The sequence below is a fragment of the Microtus pennsylvanicus genome, chromosome 20 (genome assembly GCF_037038515.1).
Source record: "Microtus pennsylvanicus isolate mMicPen1 chromosome 20, mMicPen1.hap1, whole genome shotgun sequence".
In the NCBI taxonomy this organism is placed as follows: domain Eukaryota; kingdom Metazoa; phylum Chordata; class Mammalia; order Rodentia; family Cricetidae; genus Microtus; species Microtus pennsylvanicus.
In genome coordinates this window covers 4,224,894-4,244,321 of record NC_134598.1, presented here as the reverse complement: position 1 = coordinate 4,244,321, position 19,428 = coordinate 4,224,894, and the positions used below count along the sequence as shown (strand labels likewise).

At 45.1% G+C, this 19,428-nt stretch overlaps 1 protein-coding gene across 2 annotated transcripts in view; it reads left to right on the top strand.

The window, feature by feature from the left end:
• Window positions 1–16,258, top strand: part of Srgap1 (SLIT-ROBO Rho GTPase activating protein 1) — a 273,061-nt gene extending 256,803 nt beyond the window's left edge. The window contains exons 19-22 of one of the 2 annotated variants that reach the window (XM_075954130.1): window positions 1,138–1,318; window positions 3,749–3,883; window positions 4,020–4,359; window positions 11,349–16,258. In XM_075954130.1, coding sequence (XP_075810245.1) covers window positions 1,138–1,318; window positions 3,749–3,883; window positions 4,020–4,359; window positions 11,349–11,726 — 1,034 coding nt within the window. In that variant the 3' untranslated portion in view covers window positions 11,727–16,258. The remainder of the gene's footprint in view (window positions 1–1,137; window positions 1,319–3,748; window positions 3,884–4,019; window positions 4,360–11,348) is intronic. The other variant, XM_075954131.1, reaches the window with a different exon arrangement.
• Window positions 16,259–19,428: the final 3,170 nt, after the last annotated feature.

The window sequence follows — 19,428 nt, the reverse complement described above, 5'->3', positions numbered from 1 at the left end:
AAATACCACAGCCAGAAAGCTGATGTCAACATAGGTCATTGACCATATTCGTATTGCACCTGTGTGGGGGTCCAGTTAGTGCTGTCGTTTATCACATGTGTAGATTTATGTGACCACAATCACAGGCAACATAAAGAAGGCTTACATTAACAGGAAACGTGTGCTCCCCTTTATAGCCACAACCACTTCCTCCATCACCTCACCTACCGCAGCCATGGCAGCCACTAGTCGACTGCATCTCTGCCATTATGTCATTTGCATGAATGGTACTGTACAACCTGCACTCTCTTGAGCTCTGACTTTTTAAATTTATCATAGTCTCTCCCACCAATATCTCTTGATCCCCAGAAAACAGTTTTTGGATCTGATCTATCACTTCGAGTAGGTCATTTACCGTATGAATGTTTCATAATTAAATCTAAAATTTTTATGGAGCGAAAGAAAGTTTTTCTGAGCTTTAATGTTGATTTTGAGATTTCATATCTCCCCCCAAAAAAGAGTTCATGAGGAGAATAAGTTTATTTAAATAGCATTTATCATGTTGATTTTGTGTATCTTTAAAAAAAAAAAACTAATAAAGCCTGCTTGCCGGAATCGTGTTTTCTGCTGTTGTAAATGCAACTAACATGTTGCAGAGATGCTCCATCAATGTCAAAGGAAGGTTAGAACAACTGCGGAGAATCTTACAACCAAGGAGAGGCTTATATATCATCGTGCAAAGTCAGAATCTTTTTATTATACTGTCATTGTATCTCAAATAAGGAGTTGAGGGAATTAAGATCTAGTGTATAATTTTTCTTTGCCTGGAAAACTGAAACAGATGACAGCTAGAGGTCTCTGTCTCTCCCTCTCTGTCTCTCTCTCTGTCTCTGTCTCTCTGTCTCTCTCTTTCTCTCTCTCTCTCTGTCTCTCTCTCTCTCTGTCTCTCTCTCTCCCTCTCTGTCTCCGTCTCTCTGTCTCTGTCTCTGTCTCTGTCTCTGTCTCTCTCTCTCTCTCTCGCCTGTTGCCTCTTATTGCCTCTCGCTTGATGGTTGCCCCATTCAGCCTGTTTGTAAAGCCTCGTGTTGCCCATTCAGAGACCGCGACTTGCCTTCCTGACTTCCCCGTCCCTCTGCATTTTCTGTCGTTTTTCTGTAGAGTGTGAGCCAATCGAAGCAATCGCCAAGTTTGACTATGTGGGGCGGTCTGCTAGAGAGCTGTCCTTCAAGAAGGGTGCGTCCCTCCTGCTCTATCACCGCGCCTCTGAGGACTGGTGGGAAGGCAGACACAATGGCATTGATGGTCTCGTCCCTCATCAGTACATCGTGGTGCAGGACATGTGAGTAGTCTCACTTTTCAGTGGTCAGAGTAAAGGTTTTTGCCGGAAGGGAAAAAGCTAGGAATTCAGTCCAGGGTCTTGCATATACTAAGCAAGTGTTCAGTTGCTGAGCTACAGCCCACTAGCTCCCGGATATTATTCTTAAGTTGACTTGAGCAATATAATAATGATGATGATGATGATGATGATGATGATGATGATGATGATGATAATAATGATAATAATAATAATAAACTACACTGGGCAGTTTTTCACCTTCCTGGTAACTTTAATGCTAAATGATTAAATAATTACTGCTTATAGCTTATTTGGTAGATTTCTCTTTTGTCCTTGAAAATCTACTCTCAAATTGGCAAAGCTTTAGGAAATGTACTCAAAGAAACCAAGATAGAGCCAGTCAGCTGTTAGACTGCTTTGCCTAGCATGCACAAAGCCGTGGATCCCATCTCCAGCACACACCCACAAGCCAGGCATGGGAGTGATGTTGTAATCCTAGACCTTGGGATTATACTGCGTGCTAGCTGCTGATGGCTTAGAACCAGCAACTGTTCATTTACCAAACTGAAGCAAGAGCTGGTGGGAGACATCTTTTGATGGTGTCTCAGAAGGCTAGCCTCTGCAGAAAGTGACTTTTGACATTAGCATTGCCGCGGTGATGCTTCTCTTGCTATCTGGCTGTTTCCACCACCACCTCCCATCCTGCCCGAACCCAAAAGGGAGGCTGCAGGCTTACAGTTGAAGGGAATCTTCTCAGTCCTCGAGGCTTTTGTCGATGCTCAGTTTCAACCATGAGAAAGCTCTAAAACTTCCTCCTGTTTAAAGACGTGTGGAGGAGGTGGCGTAAGTGAGGAAACAGCTTACAAACAGTGGATGAGTGGAGCCCTGTTTCCTGAGTGTGCTGCTTCACTGTTGATTACCAATTCCAAGTAACTGTTCAGGAAAAAGAGAAATACACTCTATAAAGTGAGTAGACATGCTTAGTGACGTACACAGCTTTAGAAACAAGAAAGTGTGTATATGGCAATTGATTAAACATGTGTATCTAAATTGCTAAACAGAGAAGTCCATTATCCATAGTGTACATACTGTATTTTTGCACACTCACACACATGAAGGAGAATGTGAATAAAGTAATCACACACTAGCTCAGAATTGAGTATAATAAGGGGGATCTTTGTTTGGGGGGACTCATAGATCACAGTCCTCTGCATGAACGGAGAACAGGAACCAAATCCAGAATCCAGGTGAGATAGGAGACAGACAGATGAGAGAGAAAGAGAGAGAGAGAGAGAGAGAGAGAGAGAGAGAGAGAGAGAGAGAGAGAGAGAGAGAGAGAGAGAGCGCAAAACCTGGTCCAGCCTCTCAAAGGCCATTGGCTGAAGGAGGTTCCCCAGCACCTCCCGGCCCCGTTTGTCTAAATAAGAGCATTCCAAACCGAAATATAAAACTATATACAGTTAGAACAGATACTAAATATAAAAAATAAAATTATTACTAGCATAAACAATATTAAGCAAGAAACATATGTTAAATGTTTTAATAATTATTTTATCTTAAGGAGTCTAAGTCTTGTATTAGAAATGACTTGGCTAAGTCATAAGAGGCAAGTAACTATGACTATCTAGTCTTTAACCCCATCAAAGGCCTGAGAAGGGAGATAATATTACTTGAGTAGGCAGGAAGTGCCATCAAGCAGCTTTTAAAATGTGCAGTAAATAACAGAGACAACTGGCTACCTGGGCAGTCACACACACAGGCGCGCGCGCGCGCACACACACACACACACACACACACACACACACACACACACACGGCACACTAGACACAGGAGCAAAGTATTGAAGGCTATTTCCTATGACCCTAACCACAGTTGCCTCTTGGTGTAGTGGGGGGTTTTGCTGTTTTCATTACTATGAGTTCTGACTGTCCTGGAACTAGCGTCATAGACCAGGTTGGCCTTGAACTTACAGAGATCCACCTGCCTCTGCCTCCCAAGTACTGGGATTAAAGGCGTGAGCCACCACACCTGACTGGTATAGTATGTTATAGATGATTATTATGTACTCTTTTATATGCCTGAAATTTCCTTGCACCATAATTATATTTAGGGGGAAAACCTACTTTGTGGGCTCAAGTTTAAGAGCCCACATCGCTCTTGCTGCTCTTGCAGAAGACTTGAGTTTAGTTCCCAGCACCCAGGTTTGGTGGCTCACAAACACCCATACCTCAGCTCTGGGGGTAGGGTGCCCTCTTTTAGCTTCTGGAGCATCTGCACTCACATGCATATTCCTCCCCCCCTCCCCACATACACACACACAACAAACCTACAAAACAAGGGAAGTTAATAAAAGGCTTACATAAATGCCATCCCTTATTCCTGTACCTACTCATCAGGCCGAAGGCTTTCTCACTTGCTTCCCGTTGTTTCAGGGATGATACATTTTCAGACACTCTGAGCCAAAAAGCTGACAGTGAAGCCAGCAGCGGGCCAGTCACTGAAGACAAGTCTTCATCCAAGGACATGAACTCTCCAACTGACCGCCATTCTGACAGCTATTTAGCCAGGTAAGTGACATTTGGTCAACAGCTCCTAAACCCCCTTCTTCAGGGGCTATGAGGAACAATCATACACTCAACCTTGAAGTATTACCCAGTGTTATAAGATTTTTCTCTTTTCTTTTCTCCTTCGGCAAATGTCTAGGCAAAGAAAAAGAGGAGAGCCACCCCCTCCAGGAAGACGTCCTGGCAGGACTAGTGATGGCCATTGTCCCCTCCATCCCCCACATGCTCTTTCCAACTCCTCAATTGATCTGGGGTCCCCAAACCTAGCCAGTCACCCCAGGGGCCTGTTGCAAAATCGTGGCCTCAATAATGACAGCCCTGAGCGACGGCGACGGCCGGGCCATGGCAGCCTGACCAACATCAGCCGCCATGACTCCCTCAAGAAGATTGATAGCCCTCCTATCAGGAGGTCGACATCATCAGGACAATACACAGGCTTCAATGACCATAAGCCACTGGACCCAGAAACAATTGCTCAGGTATAGTGCTTTTAACTGGATGTTGTATTTTAAGTGTTCGGCTATGGTGAAGATGATATGAAAGATTTAAGATCTGTAAACTATATTTTCATATGGGAATAGCCAGAGAAAACAAAGGAAATAGTCTCATGGACTAACGCTTGGCCACGAATCTCCTGATGATCCATTTGCCGCCGGAAGATTGATTCTAGGCATATTAGATTCATATTGATTAAGTAGATGTGTCAGAAACGGAGAAGCCAGGACATTCATACGCATCAGTGGTGAATAGCCAGGAAAATATGGAATGAAGAAGGACCTGCTAATAGAGCCCAGTGGTTCTAAAGCTTGCAAAACAGATAGTTATAAAAGGGCAGAAAGCCCAGAAACAAAATAAATTATTCATTAAAACCAAAGATGACACTTTCAACTTGGCAACTGATAGATTAGTCAATAAATAATGTAATCAATAATGGTTAACCATTTAAAGACCCAGAGTGCTGGGTTCTATGTGCCTCTTGTCTTGCCTTCCCAGCACTGACTCCATAGAGGGCTCTGTCATTCGTCTCTAACGATCAGAATTGAAAAAGCAGAGGTAAATAGTGTGGATGAGTTTGCCCGATCCACCATCTGAGTCTCTGCTTCAGATACTGTCTGTGTCTAGCAGCAGAGACAGTGAGTAGATCTGTGCTGGACAGTGATCTCAGCTGTGTCCCAGCTCTCTGAAGCTTTAGCACAGTGGACCAAGAGGAGAGTGAATGAGAAGCGAAGAAGAAAATGGATTAGTCAACGAAAAAGATGTCGCCCAGGAATCCTTGTGCCCCATTCCCGAAACATTCTGCATGTCCTAGAGATAAATAGTCCTGGGTGGCAGCGTGGGCTATGTGAGTAGTCTAATGCATTTGTAAACAAGTAAATGAACTTGAGGTATAGAGCAGTTTCCCAGCCAAAATCAAAAAGGCTTTGACCTTTGAGTTTTTCTATTTCGAGGGTTATGCAAGGCTTTTTGAGACCTTTTAGAACTAGTTCCATTTGATTGTAGCCAAAAGTCATGATTTGAGAAACCCTGAACGTTGCTGCTGTAATAAGGAGGTGAAATGTGATTTGTTTAGAGACAGATTTAGAAAAAGGTTAAAAGACATAAACTGTTTAACCCTTTCACTGCCAGAACCAGGAATGCCTTTTATTATAAATCATAAAGATGAAAAGTCAACAGATAATCCAGCTTCTATCCATTCTGCCCTGTGCAAATAATTGGCTCTCACGTTTTTATCCCTCTGTTTCACGGTAAAGTGAGTCACATAGGAAGGCAGTTGTCTGAAATGTGAGCTTCATGTCACCCTCATCAAAATGGCTTCTAGCTCTCTCCTTTGTCTATCGTCTTTGGTTCCCGTGCAACCAAAAGAGCATGTCATAGTGATGTTCATACAAAACCGCGCAAGTCCTGTTATTAGCAAGTCCGTGGGGTCCTCGAGTAGAGGAAGAGTGTGCTGTCCACAGATGTCATCGTACCATGATTGGCTTTACTCTTTATTGGATACTATACTTTAATATCATGCCCTGCTTATTCATATAGCAAATGCTTATTGAGCATTGGCTATGCCAGCATCTGTGAAAGGCTTTCTTTGTTTTCTTTTTTTGTTTTGTTTTGGTTTTTTGAGACAGGGTTTCTCTGTAGCTTTGGTGCCTGTCCTGGAACTAGCTCTGTAGACCAGCCTGGCTCGAATTCACAGATTCGCCTGTTTCTGCCTCCCGAGTGTTGGGATTAAAGGCTGTGGCACCCCTGCCAGGCTATGAAAGGCCTTCTTGAACAGGTTAGATGCCACTGTTTTCTCAGGGTGCTGGTAATACAGCAGGGGACAAGGACAAGTGACACTGTGGGGGAGTAAGGATTGTGGTCCAGGCACATGGCAGAAGTCCCAGGGATAAAGGGAGGAACATAGCCATTTTTTCACCCCATCATCAACACTGCCTGTTTTGAACTTTTAGTTTAAACAAAAGTCATAAATTTTGCTATCTTAACCATTTTTAAGTGTGGATATTTCAATAGAGGCTATTTCTGTTGTCAAGAAATGACTCTCCAGAACTTCACACAAGTGATGGGACTTTCTACTCCTTAGACAACAGTCCCCAAGTCCTCCTTCCCGCAGCACCTGGAATCCACCACCCTACTTTCCATTCCTGTGGATTTGACTACTCCACAACCTTGTATGTGTAGAATAAGGCAATATTTACATTTTCGTGACTGGTTCATTACATATAACACAAGGTCCTCAAGGTACATACATGCTGTTTCATTTGCCAAGATTCCTTTCCATTCTGAATGGTACTCCATTTTTTATGAATATATATATATATATTTAATTTTACAAGCATTATTATCTTAATGATAAAAGCATGTATTATCTTATCAGTTCTTTAATGAGGCACACTTTGCCCTTTGAAATTTGTACAGTTCTCCCTTTATATCTGAACTGGATATATTTGATAACAAAAGTGATAAATATAAGGAAATCAGTATTTTTTAAAAATTAAATTCATTTAATTGTTTTCTTTATCAATATAATGACTTTACATATTTATAGGATGCAGTATAATAATTTGGTATACATATGTGTAACTAATTATGAACTATAGTTGCCCTGCTGTGCTGTTGAGCACTAGAGCTACTTCGTATGAATGTTAGTTAATAACTATGCAAAAAGATTGAAGTGTTCTTATACCCGCATGTAGGCTTTCCATCAATTCAGCGGTTAGAAGTGGGCGTTGGCTTAGCAGTGCCGATTCCGTTAGCTTACATACTCTGCGAAAGATGCTCCTCCCGGAGCTGTGATTTTTCTCAAGGATGGGCAGCCCTTGTTGCAGTTGAAGGGCGATTCACATAATGATAGCCCTAGAGAATTTTGCCACCATGCAAAAAGTATTTCATGTTTCTAGATTGTCAGCCTAAATGACAATCAGAGACGTTCTTCAGAGAACGAAGGTGTTCATTTGGGAATGGCAGGGACATTGCTTGGGAATAGACTGGGGGCAGTTTGAAGAAGTGGAGACACAGAAGCACTCTAAAGCTGGAGGAGGACTGCACTATTTTGAAAGAGTAGTCCTTGACTAGAAGGACTAATAAACGACAAGACTGGCATCCATCCAAGGCTGGAGGACAGACAGTTGCTAGGCAGATGTCCATGCTGGAGCGACGTCCTTGCAGAAGTAATTTCCGTGTAAGAGTGCAGTGGCCTTTGTCAAGGTTATAGGTCTGGCAGGGTTTTTGAGCAGAGTTCTGCTTTCTCTTCTTCAATCAAGCACACATGCATATACTTATTTAAGCATGACAAGTGTACTCCATTTTGATCCTCAAAATTTTCATAATATGAGAAAGATGATAAAATAGGAAAGTAGGGTTACCTGTCAGTTATCCCTCCCCCCCTCCCCCAAAGAGAGGAAACCATGATAAAGAATAGCCAGCCCTAATCCATCTAACTGGAATGACCAAGGAAGTTTACTGAAGTACTTACTCCTCAGGGGAGTGGCAGGAACTCTATAGATTTTTAAGACTAAAGCCGAGATAGCGTAACAGAGGGCAAGGGAGGCTCACTGCCTCTCCAGCTCTGTCTTAGTGGTATCTTTCTGTGATGAAACACCAGCGGTCCTGGCAGAGTGCTGTTCACTGGCTTGCTGCACCTGCCTCGGGGTGTACACCCACCTGGACAGGCCTCTCTTCCATCAGTTACTGCTTAAGGCAATGCAGCACGAGCTTTCCCACAGGCCAGGCCAGTGGAGGTGTTTTCTCAACTGCGGTTCCCTCTTCCACAATTACTCTAGCCTGGGTCAAGTTGATAAAAACTAGCCAACACACATCCTATCTCCCCTGGCAATGGGTTCAAAGCCGAGATGGAATTCTCATGAGAGAAGGGAAGTTGATGTGAGTAGCATTGGTCCTGCAGATGACTGCCTGGGAGAGAAGCATGGTCCTTACAGCCTCCCACATGGTAGGGAGAATTTCCCAGAATTCATAAAGCTGTACTAGCACAGAATAGTAGTTGTGACATAGTCATGAGGACCAGCTCCAGTTTTGAACTGGACCCTCCTGCTAGAGTGTTTTCTCTAACGCCCGCTGACCACACAGTAGCTCCCTTTCTGCGTCTCTGCTACTGTCTACCGTGTTCACCCCACTGGCTGCAGCACCATACCCCTGGCTGCTCAGAGCCGAGGACCAGTAGACAGCAAGGCAGCAGCCTGACGTCCTCATTAGTCCGCTTCACACGCAGCCTACAGGACACACACATATGCCACACTGGTCTATAGACAACCAGGCACAGTTCTGCTTCCCAGCCCCTGCGAGAACCATGCCCAGTAACCAGGTGGCAGCCCAACCTACCAAAAGGTCAGGCAGACAGCTTCAGGCACAGTGCCTGCATATGCCTACGTAGTGCCCGCCTCCAGCGAAACTGTCATACCAGTGTAGGCATAGACACCTGCATCCTGGACCAACGATGCCATCATGGACATCTCTGACAAGGATGCTGGATGGTGTACACAGTAGTCAGGATACTGAGTCCATCTAGAATCCAGGGTAACAATATCCAACAACAGGCGTTAGGCCTCTCTGAAGTGAATAAGTAACCTATAAAATTTGGAAATGTAAATATTGCAACAGCTGTAGAAATATCAACAAAGGAAACAACAAAATATGAAGAAAATAGGTTTTCTCACAGTAACACTGGTTAGCAGACCCCCCCAAAAAAGGAAATTTACAGCCTTGAAAACAAACTCAAAATAATGTTAGAATTAAGTGAGAACAAGAGAAGACAAAGAATTCAGAAAACACAGCCTTTCATGGCATAAATGATAAAACTCAACAAAGAGATAGAAATCCTGAAACGAAACCCAAAAAAAATCTTACACCTCACGAATTCAGTAAGTAGAATTTAAATACATATATAATTTGGGAACCACAACACAAGACTACACTGGAGTCCCAGAATAAATTCCAGGAATTCAAGATGGGGATTCTGAATGAACCCAGTCAAGGCAAAACAACAAACAGAAAATGATAAATTTTTAAAAAGTAAATTAAGCCAAGTGGTGGTGGCACATGCCATTAATCCCAGCACTTGGGAAGCAGAGGCAGGTGGATTTCTGTGAGTTCAAGGCCAGCCAGGCTTGTCTATAAGAACTAGTTCCAGGACAGTTAGGACTGTTATACAGAGAAACCCTGTCATGAAAAAAAAAACCCAAAAAAGTAAATTAATAGGTTTTCTGCCTCCCCTAATAAGTTTCTAAGCCAATGATGCAGAAAGACAGATCAAGCTAAATTGAAGAAGTATATATAACAACAGGTTTATTGGAGCAACTCCCCATGTGTTCTCTGGTCCCAGAGATTGGAGCCAGAGGCATTGCTCCTAGGGAGATTTTATGGGTTGTTGGCAAGGGATGATTACGGTCCAACACAAGCTGGGTTTGTGCCTGAGTAAGGTAAAGATTGAACAGTTAAGCAGGGAATTGGGCAACTGAGAACTTCATGGGAGGCAGCTGCTGCTGAGAATTGGGTTTGGGAACTGGGCCTTTTATGCCTTCCCTTTGTCCAGAGACTCAGAGTGGGTAAGTTTTGGAGAGAGAGACAGAGACAGAGACTAGAACGGGGCTTTCTGGATCATGTGGGGGCAAGCTGGAGGTTCCTAATAGTGCCACACCTATGGGGGCCATTTTCTTCCAAACTACCACAAATATTTAATATTAAATGTTTAAATATCATTAATTAGAAAATAATTTGAATGCCCCAACACACAGAAGCAATAAGCATATGAGACAGTGAATATACATCATAACCTAGACTGGTCACTATACACACACGTGTGTGTGTAATGTGTATATAAACATAGCCTAGACTGGTCATTACACACATGTGTGTGTGTATGTATAATGTGTATAGACATCGTAACCTAGACTGGTCTTTACACACATGTATGTGATATATATATATATAAACATAGCCTACACTGGTCACTACACACACATGTGTGTAATGTATATATATAAACATAGCCTACACTGGTCACTAAACACACATGTGTGTGATGTATATATATAAGCATAGCCTACACTGGTCACTACACACACGTGTGTGTGATGTATATATATAAACATAGCCTACACTGGTCACTACACACGTGTGTGTGATGTATATATATAAGCATAGCCTACACTGGTCACTACACACACGTGTGTGTGATGTGTATATATAAACATAGCCTACACTGGTCACTACACACGTGTGTGTGATGTGTATATATAAACATAGCCTACACTGGTCACTACACACACGTGTGTGTGATGTGTATATAAACATCACACAGAATTCCCTAATTATGTGCGCATTTCTGGCTAATTTTTTTATATTTTAATAATTCTGGTTATTATAAACAGGGTTTTTACTTTTACATATATCTCAAGAAAGTCTGGGGAGAAGGTTCATTTGGTGAAGTTCTTGATGCACAACCATGAGGAAGGATGTTCCATTCTCAGAACCAACAGTAAAAACCAGAGTGCAGTGCTGTGCGCTTGTAAACCAGCCCTGGGGAGGAAGAGACGAGCAGACCCCTGGGTCTGCTGGCCAGGCAGTGAGTTCTGGCACAGTGAGGCACTCCTTACTCGAAAGAAAAATGGTTAGCACCTGATGACGGATACCCAAAGTTGACCTCGGGCCTGCACATGCACACCTGCCCCCACATGAACACACACACACAAGATGGAATAGAATTCGGATCAATACCGCACAAGTTATAAGAGAACTCAATAGGTTGCCTGCTACCTCAGAATGACAATTGCTTGATCTATGACTCCATGTGCATGGCTTCTAAGTATCATTTAGAATCAAACCCAGTGCACAAGGCGATGATGCATACACTCTATGGACAGACTGTAAAGTTCAAATATGTGTGTTCTTTACTGGTCTGTTCACTTTGTTCCTATAATTACAAGCCTATCTTTCCCTCTATCTTTTTTCCCAATAGGATATCGAAGAGACTATGAACACTGCTTTGAACGAACTCCGGGAACTAGAAAGACAGAGCACGGTGAAGCATGCCCCCGATGTTGTGCTGGACACCTTGGAGCAAGTGAAAAACTCGCCCACCCCTGCAACCTCCATGGAATCTCTAAGCCCCCTGCACAACGTCGCCCTCAGGAGCTCGGAGCCTCAGATTCGCCGGAGCACCAGCTCGTCCAGTGATACAATGAGTACTTTCAAGCCAATGGTGGCGCCCAGGATGGGCGTGCAGCTGAAGCCCCCAGCCCTTAGGCCAAAGCCTGCTGTTCTTCCAAAAACAAATCCTACTGTAGGGCCCGCCGCACCTTCCCAGGGTCCCGCAGACAAGTCTTGCACGATGTAGAAACCAAGGTCCTGAGGGGAGGGAGTCTGAAGATGAAGATGGATTAGTGACAGTGGTCCGTGACGTTCCTCAGTCTTGCGCCTATAACTGGAGATCTTTTTGACTTTTCTATGTCGTCGAATGTAATGGTGTCGGGGACTAGCTACATTAACATGGGCATTTGTATTTTGTAACCTTTTTTAATAACTGGACATATGTCATTTTAAAGACAATAGAAACTCTCAGACTTACTTGAAAATCCAATGCTGCAGCCCTTGTCACGAAGGCGACACCTTGCCCCCTGCGGTATATGGCTTTGGATTGTGTGGCCCAGGTGAGTGGCCTGCGAGAAAGAGAACCTGAGTTCCAGGTCTTACTGGAGTATCACCCGCCATGGTCTGTGACACATGCGGGAAGAGCCATTGTCTAGAAACCAACACCAAGCATCCAGAGTGGGGTCCAGGACCTGTTAAAAGTCACAGAGGGGGCTTCAGTGAGACTTTCAGTCCATGGCTTGCAGGGAGTCCATGATGGCCCCTTCCATAAATGTCATTTCCCTGGATCTGGGTTAAGAACTCAATGGAAGAAGGTAGGAAAACCTCAGCTATTGCTTGAACTGAACCTGGAAAGGCAGAGGAGACAGTGTCTCCAGAGCTGTTGGCATTGCTCCCTCCGAGAACGCGATCAGGCCCTGGAGATGTCCAAGTCCACCACCTCCACTTGCAAAGGACTAGAGCAGTTGAATATTGAGGACTTTCTGGTTACAGCAAAAACTCCTACAAAGTTGTTCAACAACTGCCTGAGAAATATTTCTCCCTTCCTTCAAACCCCATGCTCTCCTTTATGGCAATGGAAACAGACAGACAGGAAATTGATTCACGGATGTTGTGACCCAATTACCTTGCTTCTTTTAGGCCACAGAGGCCCAATGATCCCAAATCCTGAACCCCCAGCTCTGATGCCCACATCTCTTTGAGCCAAGCCAGATCTGGCTACGGTACTGAGTGAGAGCCCGGCCGGGCCACCATGGGAAGATGACCCTGTGGTGCCAGGATGGCCTCTTCCCAGTTTTGTACCTCAGAATCATGACTTCTGTTCTTGTCCTATTCGTGTTTGGTTTGTTGTTTTGGATTTTTGCCTGTGACCTCTACAGAACTCATCTAGTCAAATGGACTCCGTTAGGAACTTCTTTCCTGGCATTTTAGCACATAGCCATTTTTCTTTATCATATATTCACTATATTTTTCCTCTAGCTTAAAAAAATGGCAGATTGTGTGTTTGTTTAGTACTGGGATTGATTGAACCGGAGGCCTCTTGCATGCTAAGCACACACTTTTCCACTGAGTTATATCCACCCCATGCCCAGATCGTCCTGAACACAACTGTTTTTACTAAGGTACAGATCGCCCATCTAGCCACAGCCGCTGGTGTCTACATTAGCACGCACTTCCTGATGAAGCCAGCAGATGGCTCAGAACAAGCCCCTTTGGACACACCATTAATCACCGTTTAGGTTTAATCTCACCCACCTCAGAGTGGCATGGTGTTGACAATAATTCACCCAGGAACCAAGTAAGAGCTGTACTAAAAATCAAGATCATGAGTGACCGCTACCTCAGTTTGCCGACCTAATCATTCCTTTGCAGAAAAACAACGTGGATGAAATAGTCCCTTTCCAAGTCACTCTCCTCGTCTCACAACCACCCCTAGGTACTTCCCGGGATGGTAAGGTTTTAAACCTCACAATTGCCAGTGGTGGTGGTGGTGCACACCTTTAAATCCAGTACTCGGAGGCAGAGACAGGCAGATCTCTTGAGTTCAAAGCCAGCCTGGTCTACAGGATGAATTATTCCAGGACAGCCAGAACTACACAGAGAAAAATAATTCAAAATTTTTAGAACCATTCTTTTTGGCCATTTTGTAAAAGAAACCATAGAGACCCAGCCAGGACTGAGGTTTGCTGGACACTGAGCCTTTTAAACATCCCACCTCTGGTTCTCCTTAATGAACCCGCCATTTACTAGAAATCAATATCAATTTTTCAAACCATGTTTCTTCTTTGATGGACGATGCTAACAGAAGGAGTAAGAAGCTAGCAGCTTTAGGAGCTATTTGTAAATACCTTTCTTAAACTTGAATTTTAGTTTTTCCCATCTTCCTCCTCCAAACAGCTCTCTGGCAATCCTCCCCACCCACCCCACCCCTGCCGCAGCCCCACCTGCTGCCTTCTGTGTCCTTCTATGCCTTTCTGTCCCCCTAGGTCAGGCCTTGGCTGCCTTGAAAGAGAAAGGACATGCTTTTGTAAGTCCCTTGGGATCTCAGGCCTGGGCCTCCAGGGAATGGCTCCTAGTTCCCTCCCATCCTTCACTTACCTTTTCCTCCCTCTTCTCTCCTGTAGTCCCAGTGACAGTTCCAGATGTCCCCAGAGAAGCAGTCACCTTTCCTTCCTTTGCCTAGTGATGGACCAACAGTTTTACAGCTTTACATCTGGCGTGGGCACCCTTGGAGCCATGCCCAGAATAGTTTAAGATAAGATGTCCCCTGCACGGAGGATCCTAAACAGTCACTAGAGCTCACTAAAGGCTGTAGCAGCTGAGACGGGTCACCCTGGCAGGGTTCAAGGTGGAGCGCACAGAGGAAAGGGACAAGGAAAGGAAGGAAATGCATGGACCCTGAGGTCCTCCGTCCCCTCCCAGACCTTAGTGACCATATGAAGTTCAGGGAGGGGGTCGTTTGGTGAGCAGATTGTAGTCCACAACACTACCTGACTCCACGTACAGAAAATAGCCATAGTTGTTAGGACTGTGTGCTTTGTCCCGTCCGTAGAACCCTGGTGCCGATTTACGAAGCCCTCTGGTGTGAGTTGGCGTTTGAGGGATAGATTGTTAGCAACCGAGTGCACATTTTTTACAAGAGTGTCGCAATAAAATGTCAAACTGTTGAGGACACTCTGGAGCTCAAGTTCTTGCTGCAGGCCAGCATCACTGTTCACCAGTCTTACTTGTGTTCACGGAACATCAGCTAACTGTGGTGCCCCGGGAACCATCCGTGGAATACTTCACAGTGAGGTCCCACTTATTCTGCTACCATAGTCATGAATGGACAAAGAACTCCCAAGGGTCAGATGGTCTCTGAGTTTTCTGTATATATTTGCCATTCCCAAAAAGGCTTTTTGATTTAATTAAGAAGGGGAAAGAGAGTTGGGTTGGTGGTGGTGGTCTCGGCATTTAGGAATGGCTCAGCCTCTGATGTCTACAAACTGAAGGAACCGTGATCCGACATCTGAGGTCCAACAGTAAAGAGACTGTCCGTCCATTGAGATCTCAGATTTGGGTTGCTCCTTATTCCCAACCACAGCAGCAAAGACCATAAATACAGGAAATGCATTTGGGATGCCATCTCCACTCTGCCACTAAGACCCCGGGACACAGAGAGCCCAGAGCTGAGAGCTCTACCCATGTACAAATAGAACCCTCCTATTTCAGACCTCCCCCCCCCCCCCCCCCGAGCTGAAAGCCCCCCTCAAGCTCCAGCTGGGCTGGAGTACCAGGCTTGAATTGGGATGACTTCAGCACAGGTAGTAAAGCCAGAGACCAAGCCTAGCTTTCGCTCATCCTCCTATACTTTATTTAAAAAAAGAAAATGTCTCAGTGGTATAATCAAAATGGGTACCTGTATCTTTAAATTATATAGGGAATTTTGTATGTTTAAATAATCGTACTGGGCTCCATAATGCTTACCTTAGAAACTAGTAAAAGAAAACTCTAGAAACTGCGCATCCGTGAATGCCCCTTTCCGAGCGCGCTCATCTAAGTTCGTGTGTAGTGTGATGGTTGCTGTAGATAATTATCGTGTAGTAGATGGCCCTGTTAACAGGAGACCGCTCTTCCCCCGCGTTCCTACTGGTGACTCCTGCCCACGTAATTGAAATCAGTATTGTCGTTTGCTGTCGGTTTGGTCAGTTGCGGTACTGGTTGCTTCCTGCTTGTGACAGTGTACATCCGCAGTATGTACATGTGAAAGTGCCTTCCTATCTTAGAGGAGCTTAGCCTTGCTCTTGTACTGTCGCCCACCGTGTCCCGCCCGCCGGAGTGTTCTCCGGCTCCTTCCACTTCCACTTTGCTCCCGCCTCTCCACCAGCCCCACTTCCGTTTCTTCCTGCGCCTCAGTGCTCAGTCGTGTGCGTCTTGCATCCGTGTGGATTATCAGACTGTCTCGTTACCCTCATAGACGTGACCGTGCCTTTCTCTCCCCTCAGTGACTCCCTGCCACCGGTCCCATGCGTCCCACTGTGTCCCCACTCACACTGCTACCTGCCGTCCTGTCCCTAGCCCTATACCTGTCTCTCCAGTGCATCCCCCCCCTCTCCGAGGTGAAGAGAAGAGGGGGCTTTTACAGTCCTGGAAGAAAAGAAAATGTTTTGTTAATCTGTCGTGACAACGCACTTTTCTGTATAGTACTGTACTTCTTGGCATGTACCATTACAGGCTTCAGTATACGGTTGGGTTTGTTCTTCGAGGTGTAGCTTTATAATAAATACGATAGTTCTGGCCGCCTTTGTCTGCCCGCCATTTGCTGTGACTCTGAAGTGTCTGTGTGATGGATGATAGGGTGGCCCGGAGAGGGACCTTGGCGGGCCAGGGGGCCACAGGGATGGGTAGGAGAAGAGAGAGGGGGAAGGGGAGAAGTACAGAGAGAGGAAGAGGAAGAAGAGAGAGAAGTAGGCAGAGTTCTGCCTTTTAAAGGTGCAGGGTACTGCCCGCCCTGCACGGTGGTGATGCACTTTGTGGGGTCCAGGGTACTGCCCGCCCTGCATGGGGGTGATGCACTCTGTGGGGTCCAGGGTACTGCCCGCCCTGCACGGGGGTGATGCTCTCTGTGGGATCCAGACAGCGCCCTGCACGGGGGTGATGCACTCTGTGGGGTCCAGGGTACTGCCCGCCCTGCACGGGGGTGATGCACTCTGTGGGGTCCAGGGTACTGCCCGCCCTGCACGGGGGTGATGCACTCTGTGGGGTCCAGGGTACTGCCTGCCCTGCTCGGTGGTGATGCTCTCTGTGGAGTCCAGGGTACTGCCCGCCCTGCACGGGGGTGATGCACTCTGTGGGGTCCAGGGTACTACCCGCCCTGCACTGGGGTGATGCACTCTGTGGGGTCCTCAAGGCACAGGGACAGGGGTACCTGGGTGCTTACAGTAAGTTCCTTTTTCACTCTGTTCCCCAGAGATGTATTTAATGGGTTGCATTGAAAATGGGAAACATCAAGCTTTTTCTGTTTTGTTTGAAATAGGTTCACACATGCAGCCCTGGCTGTTCCTGGAACAGGCTGGCTTCAACTCCCAGAGATCTATCTCCCTCTGCCAAGATTAAAGGCAAGCACCACCCATGCCTGGCTCTCTTAAAGGGTTTTTGCTTCATTTTCATTTTTGGTCATGCATTTGAAAGCGAGGCCTCCCATACACAGGCTCATCTGAGAAGCTGCGGTTTTTCAAGGTCAATGGCTTGGGGACACCTGTGTAGGGGAAAAACAGGCATTGAGTCCAGTCCTCACAAATTCCTTCCCACTGTAAATCCTGTCAAGCTAATATTCATTTCATTTTATTATATCGAAGTAGAATTTTCATTACTGACTGTTTAGATTTGCCCATGTATCAAGACTTTAATATCAAGCACAAAAGCTAACTCTTCAGTTCAAATTGAACCAGTCATATATCAGATTTAAAACTGTTAAATCTGCTTTTAAAATAACATCAGCAAAGCTGGGCGGTGGTGGCACACGCCTTTAATCCCAGCACTCGGGAGGCAGAGGCAGGCGGATCTCTGGTCTACAAGAGCTAGTTCCAGGACAGGCTCCAAAACCACAGAGAAACCCTGTCTCGAAAAAACAAACAAACAAACAAAAAAATATCAGCGAGGTGGTGGTGGTGGCGCACGTCTTTAATCCCAACACTCAGGAGGCAGAGGCATGCAGATCTCTGTGAGTTCAAGCCCATCCTAGCCTACAGAGGGAGTTCCAGGATGGCTAGCCAGAGCTACACAGAGAAACCCTGTCTCAGAAAACAGACATAATTAAAATTAATTTTTGATTGAAGTATAAAATATATACAGAAAAAAGGTACCAGTCATTAGTGTAATCCACCCTCGGCCCTCCCCCTCCCGTCTCCCTTAATGTGCACAGCCAAGCGTGGACATCCCTTTCTTGCTTGCCTTGACGTACTAAGTCTTGCCTGAGTCTTGCTGTTGTTCGGGCTGAATGGCAGGAAACAGGGATTTTCCGCGGGCATCTTCAGCTCGACAGAACCCCCAAACTATTATCCTTCATTACGAGCATACCCTCCCCTTTACCCAAGCTCTGCGCTTCTCATTTACCTCAACTATCATGGTGGCCCAGAGAGACGTCTTGCACCCATCAGCCCTCCTTTGGAGCAGTTGCCTCTGTGGAGCCTTGAGTACCAGCCTCAGTACCCCTCCAAGTAGGATGTCTATGGCAAGCAAGGATCTGAGGGTAAAAAAAATTAACTCAAGCACATTACTGCTACATGTGCTTTCTTCCTTTTTCATGAAGAAGCAAAGAAGAGGAGGTGGGGGAAGAAGAAGAAGAAGAAGAAGAAGAAGGAGGAGGAGGAGGAGGAGGAGGAGGAGGAGGAGGAGGAGGAGGAGGAGGAGGAGGAGGAGGAGGAGGAGGAGGAAGAAGAAGAAGAAGAAGAAGAAGAAGAAGAAGAAGAAGAAGAAGAAGAAGAAGAAGAAGAAGAAGAAGAAGAAGAAGAAAGAGTGTTCTCCATGAGGTTTCTAGTTTTTATAGGCATAGCTGGAAAATTTCATAGTTGGTAAGGACTATGATAATATGCATATCAAAATCATAGAGGGCAGGTAGAGCCTGACAAAGCTGTGCTTCACAACAGGTGACACCACCAGGGAAGACCCAGCATCCAAGGGGAAACACCTGACGTTCCACACCATTAGATAAAGTCACTAAACATCCCTGAATCCTGGATTCCCCCAATCCCCTCTTCCAGTCTCTTTTGTGATAACCAGCTTTGGGGGACACCCAGAATTGTTTGTTAGCAAAGGTGGGGCACACTACCCTCAGTGAATTTTCCAAAAGACAAGTGTTCCCGCAGCTCTGCAAAATGGATTGCTCCATGTGGACGTGGACTTAACAATTCCCGTGGGTCTGCCCATTGGTCTGTCATCTGTACATTTACTCTATAGTCTTGTGGGCTTCAACATCTCCACTTCTTTTGTTTAGTGAATGCAGCATGTATATATCTCTCTAGGCAATGAATAATTTTTTAAAATTAATGGCCAATAATCCATTGATGGCAAGCTAAGAACTAGTTTGGCCATCTTGCAGATGAATTGTATATGATTTTAAAATATCTTATCTACAGTGAAACAGAAGAATAATATAAAAATCTGTAGTAGTAAGACACGATGTGGTTAAGTGTGTCTGAAAGTTGTAGGTTTGAGGTAGAAAAGGAAAGGAGTCTTAGTTTAAAATGTTAGTTTTATCTATCAACCTTTGATTAATAGACTGTGTATCGATGAAGTATTGTTAGATAGAGTTTACCTGGTTAGTAGTGTGCATCTGTAGGACCAAGGCCGCAGGTGAAGTAGACCTGATAAGTTAAATTTGTAATCAAGGCAATAACAAAGCATTTTAGCTATGAGAGGGCAGTATCTTCATAGAAGAACAATTGTCAGAAATACCTAAGGGGATTGTC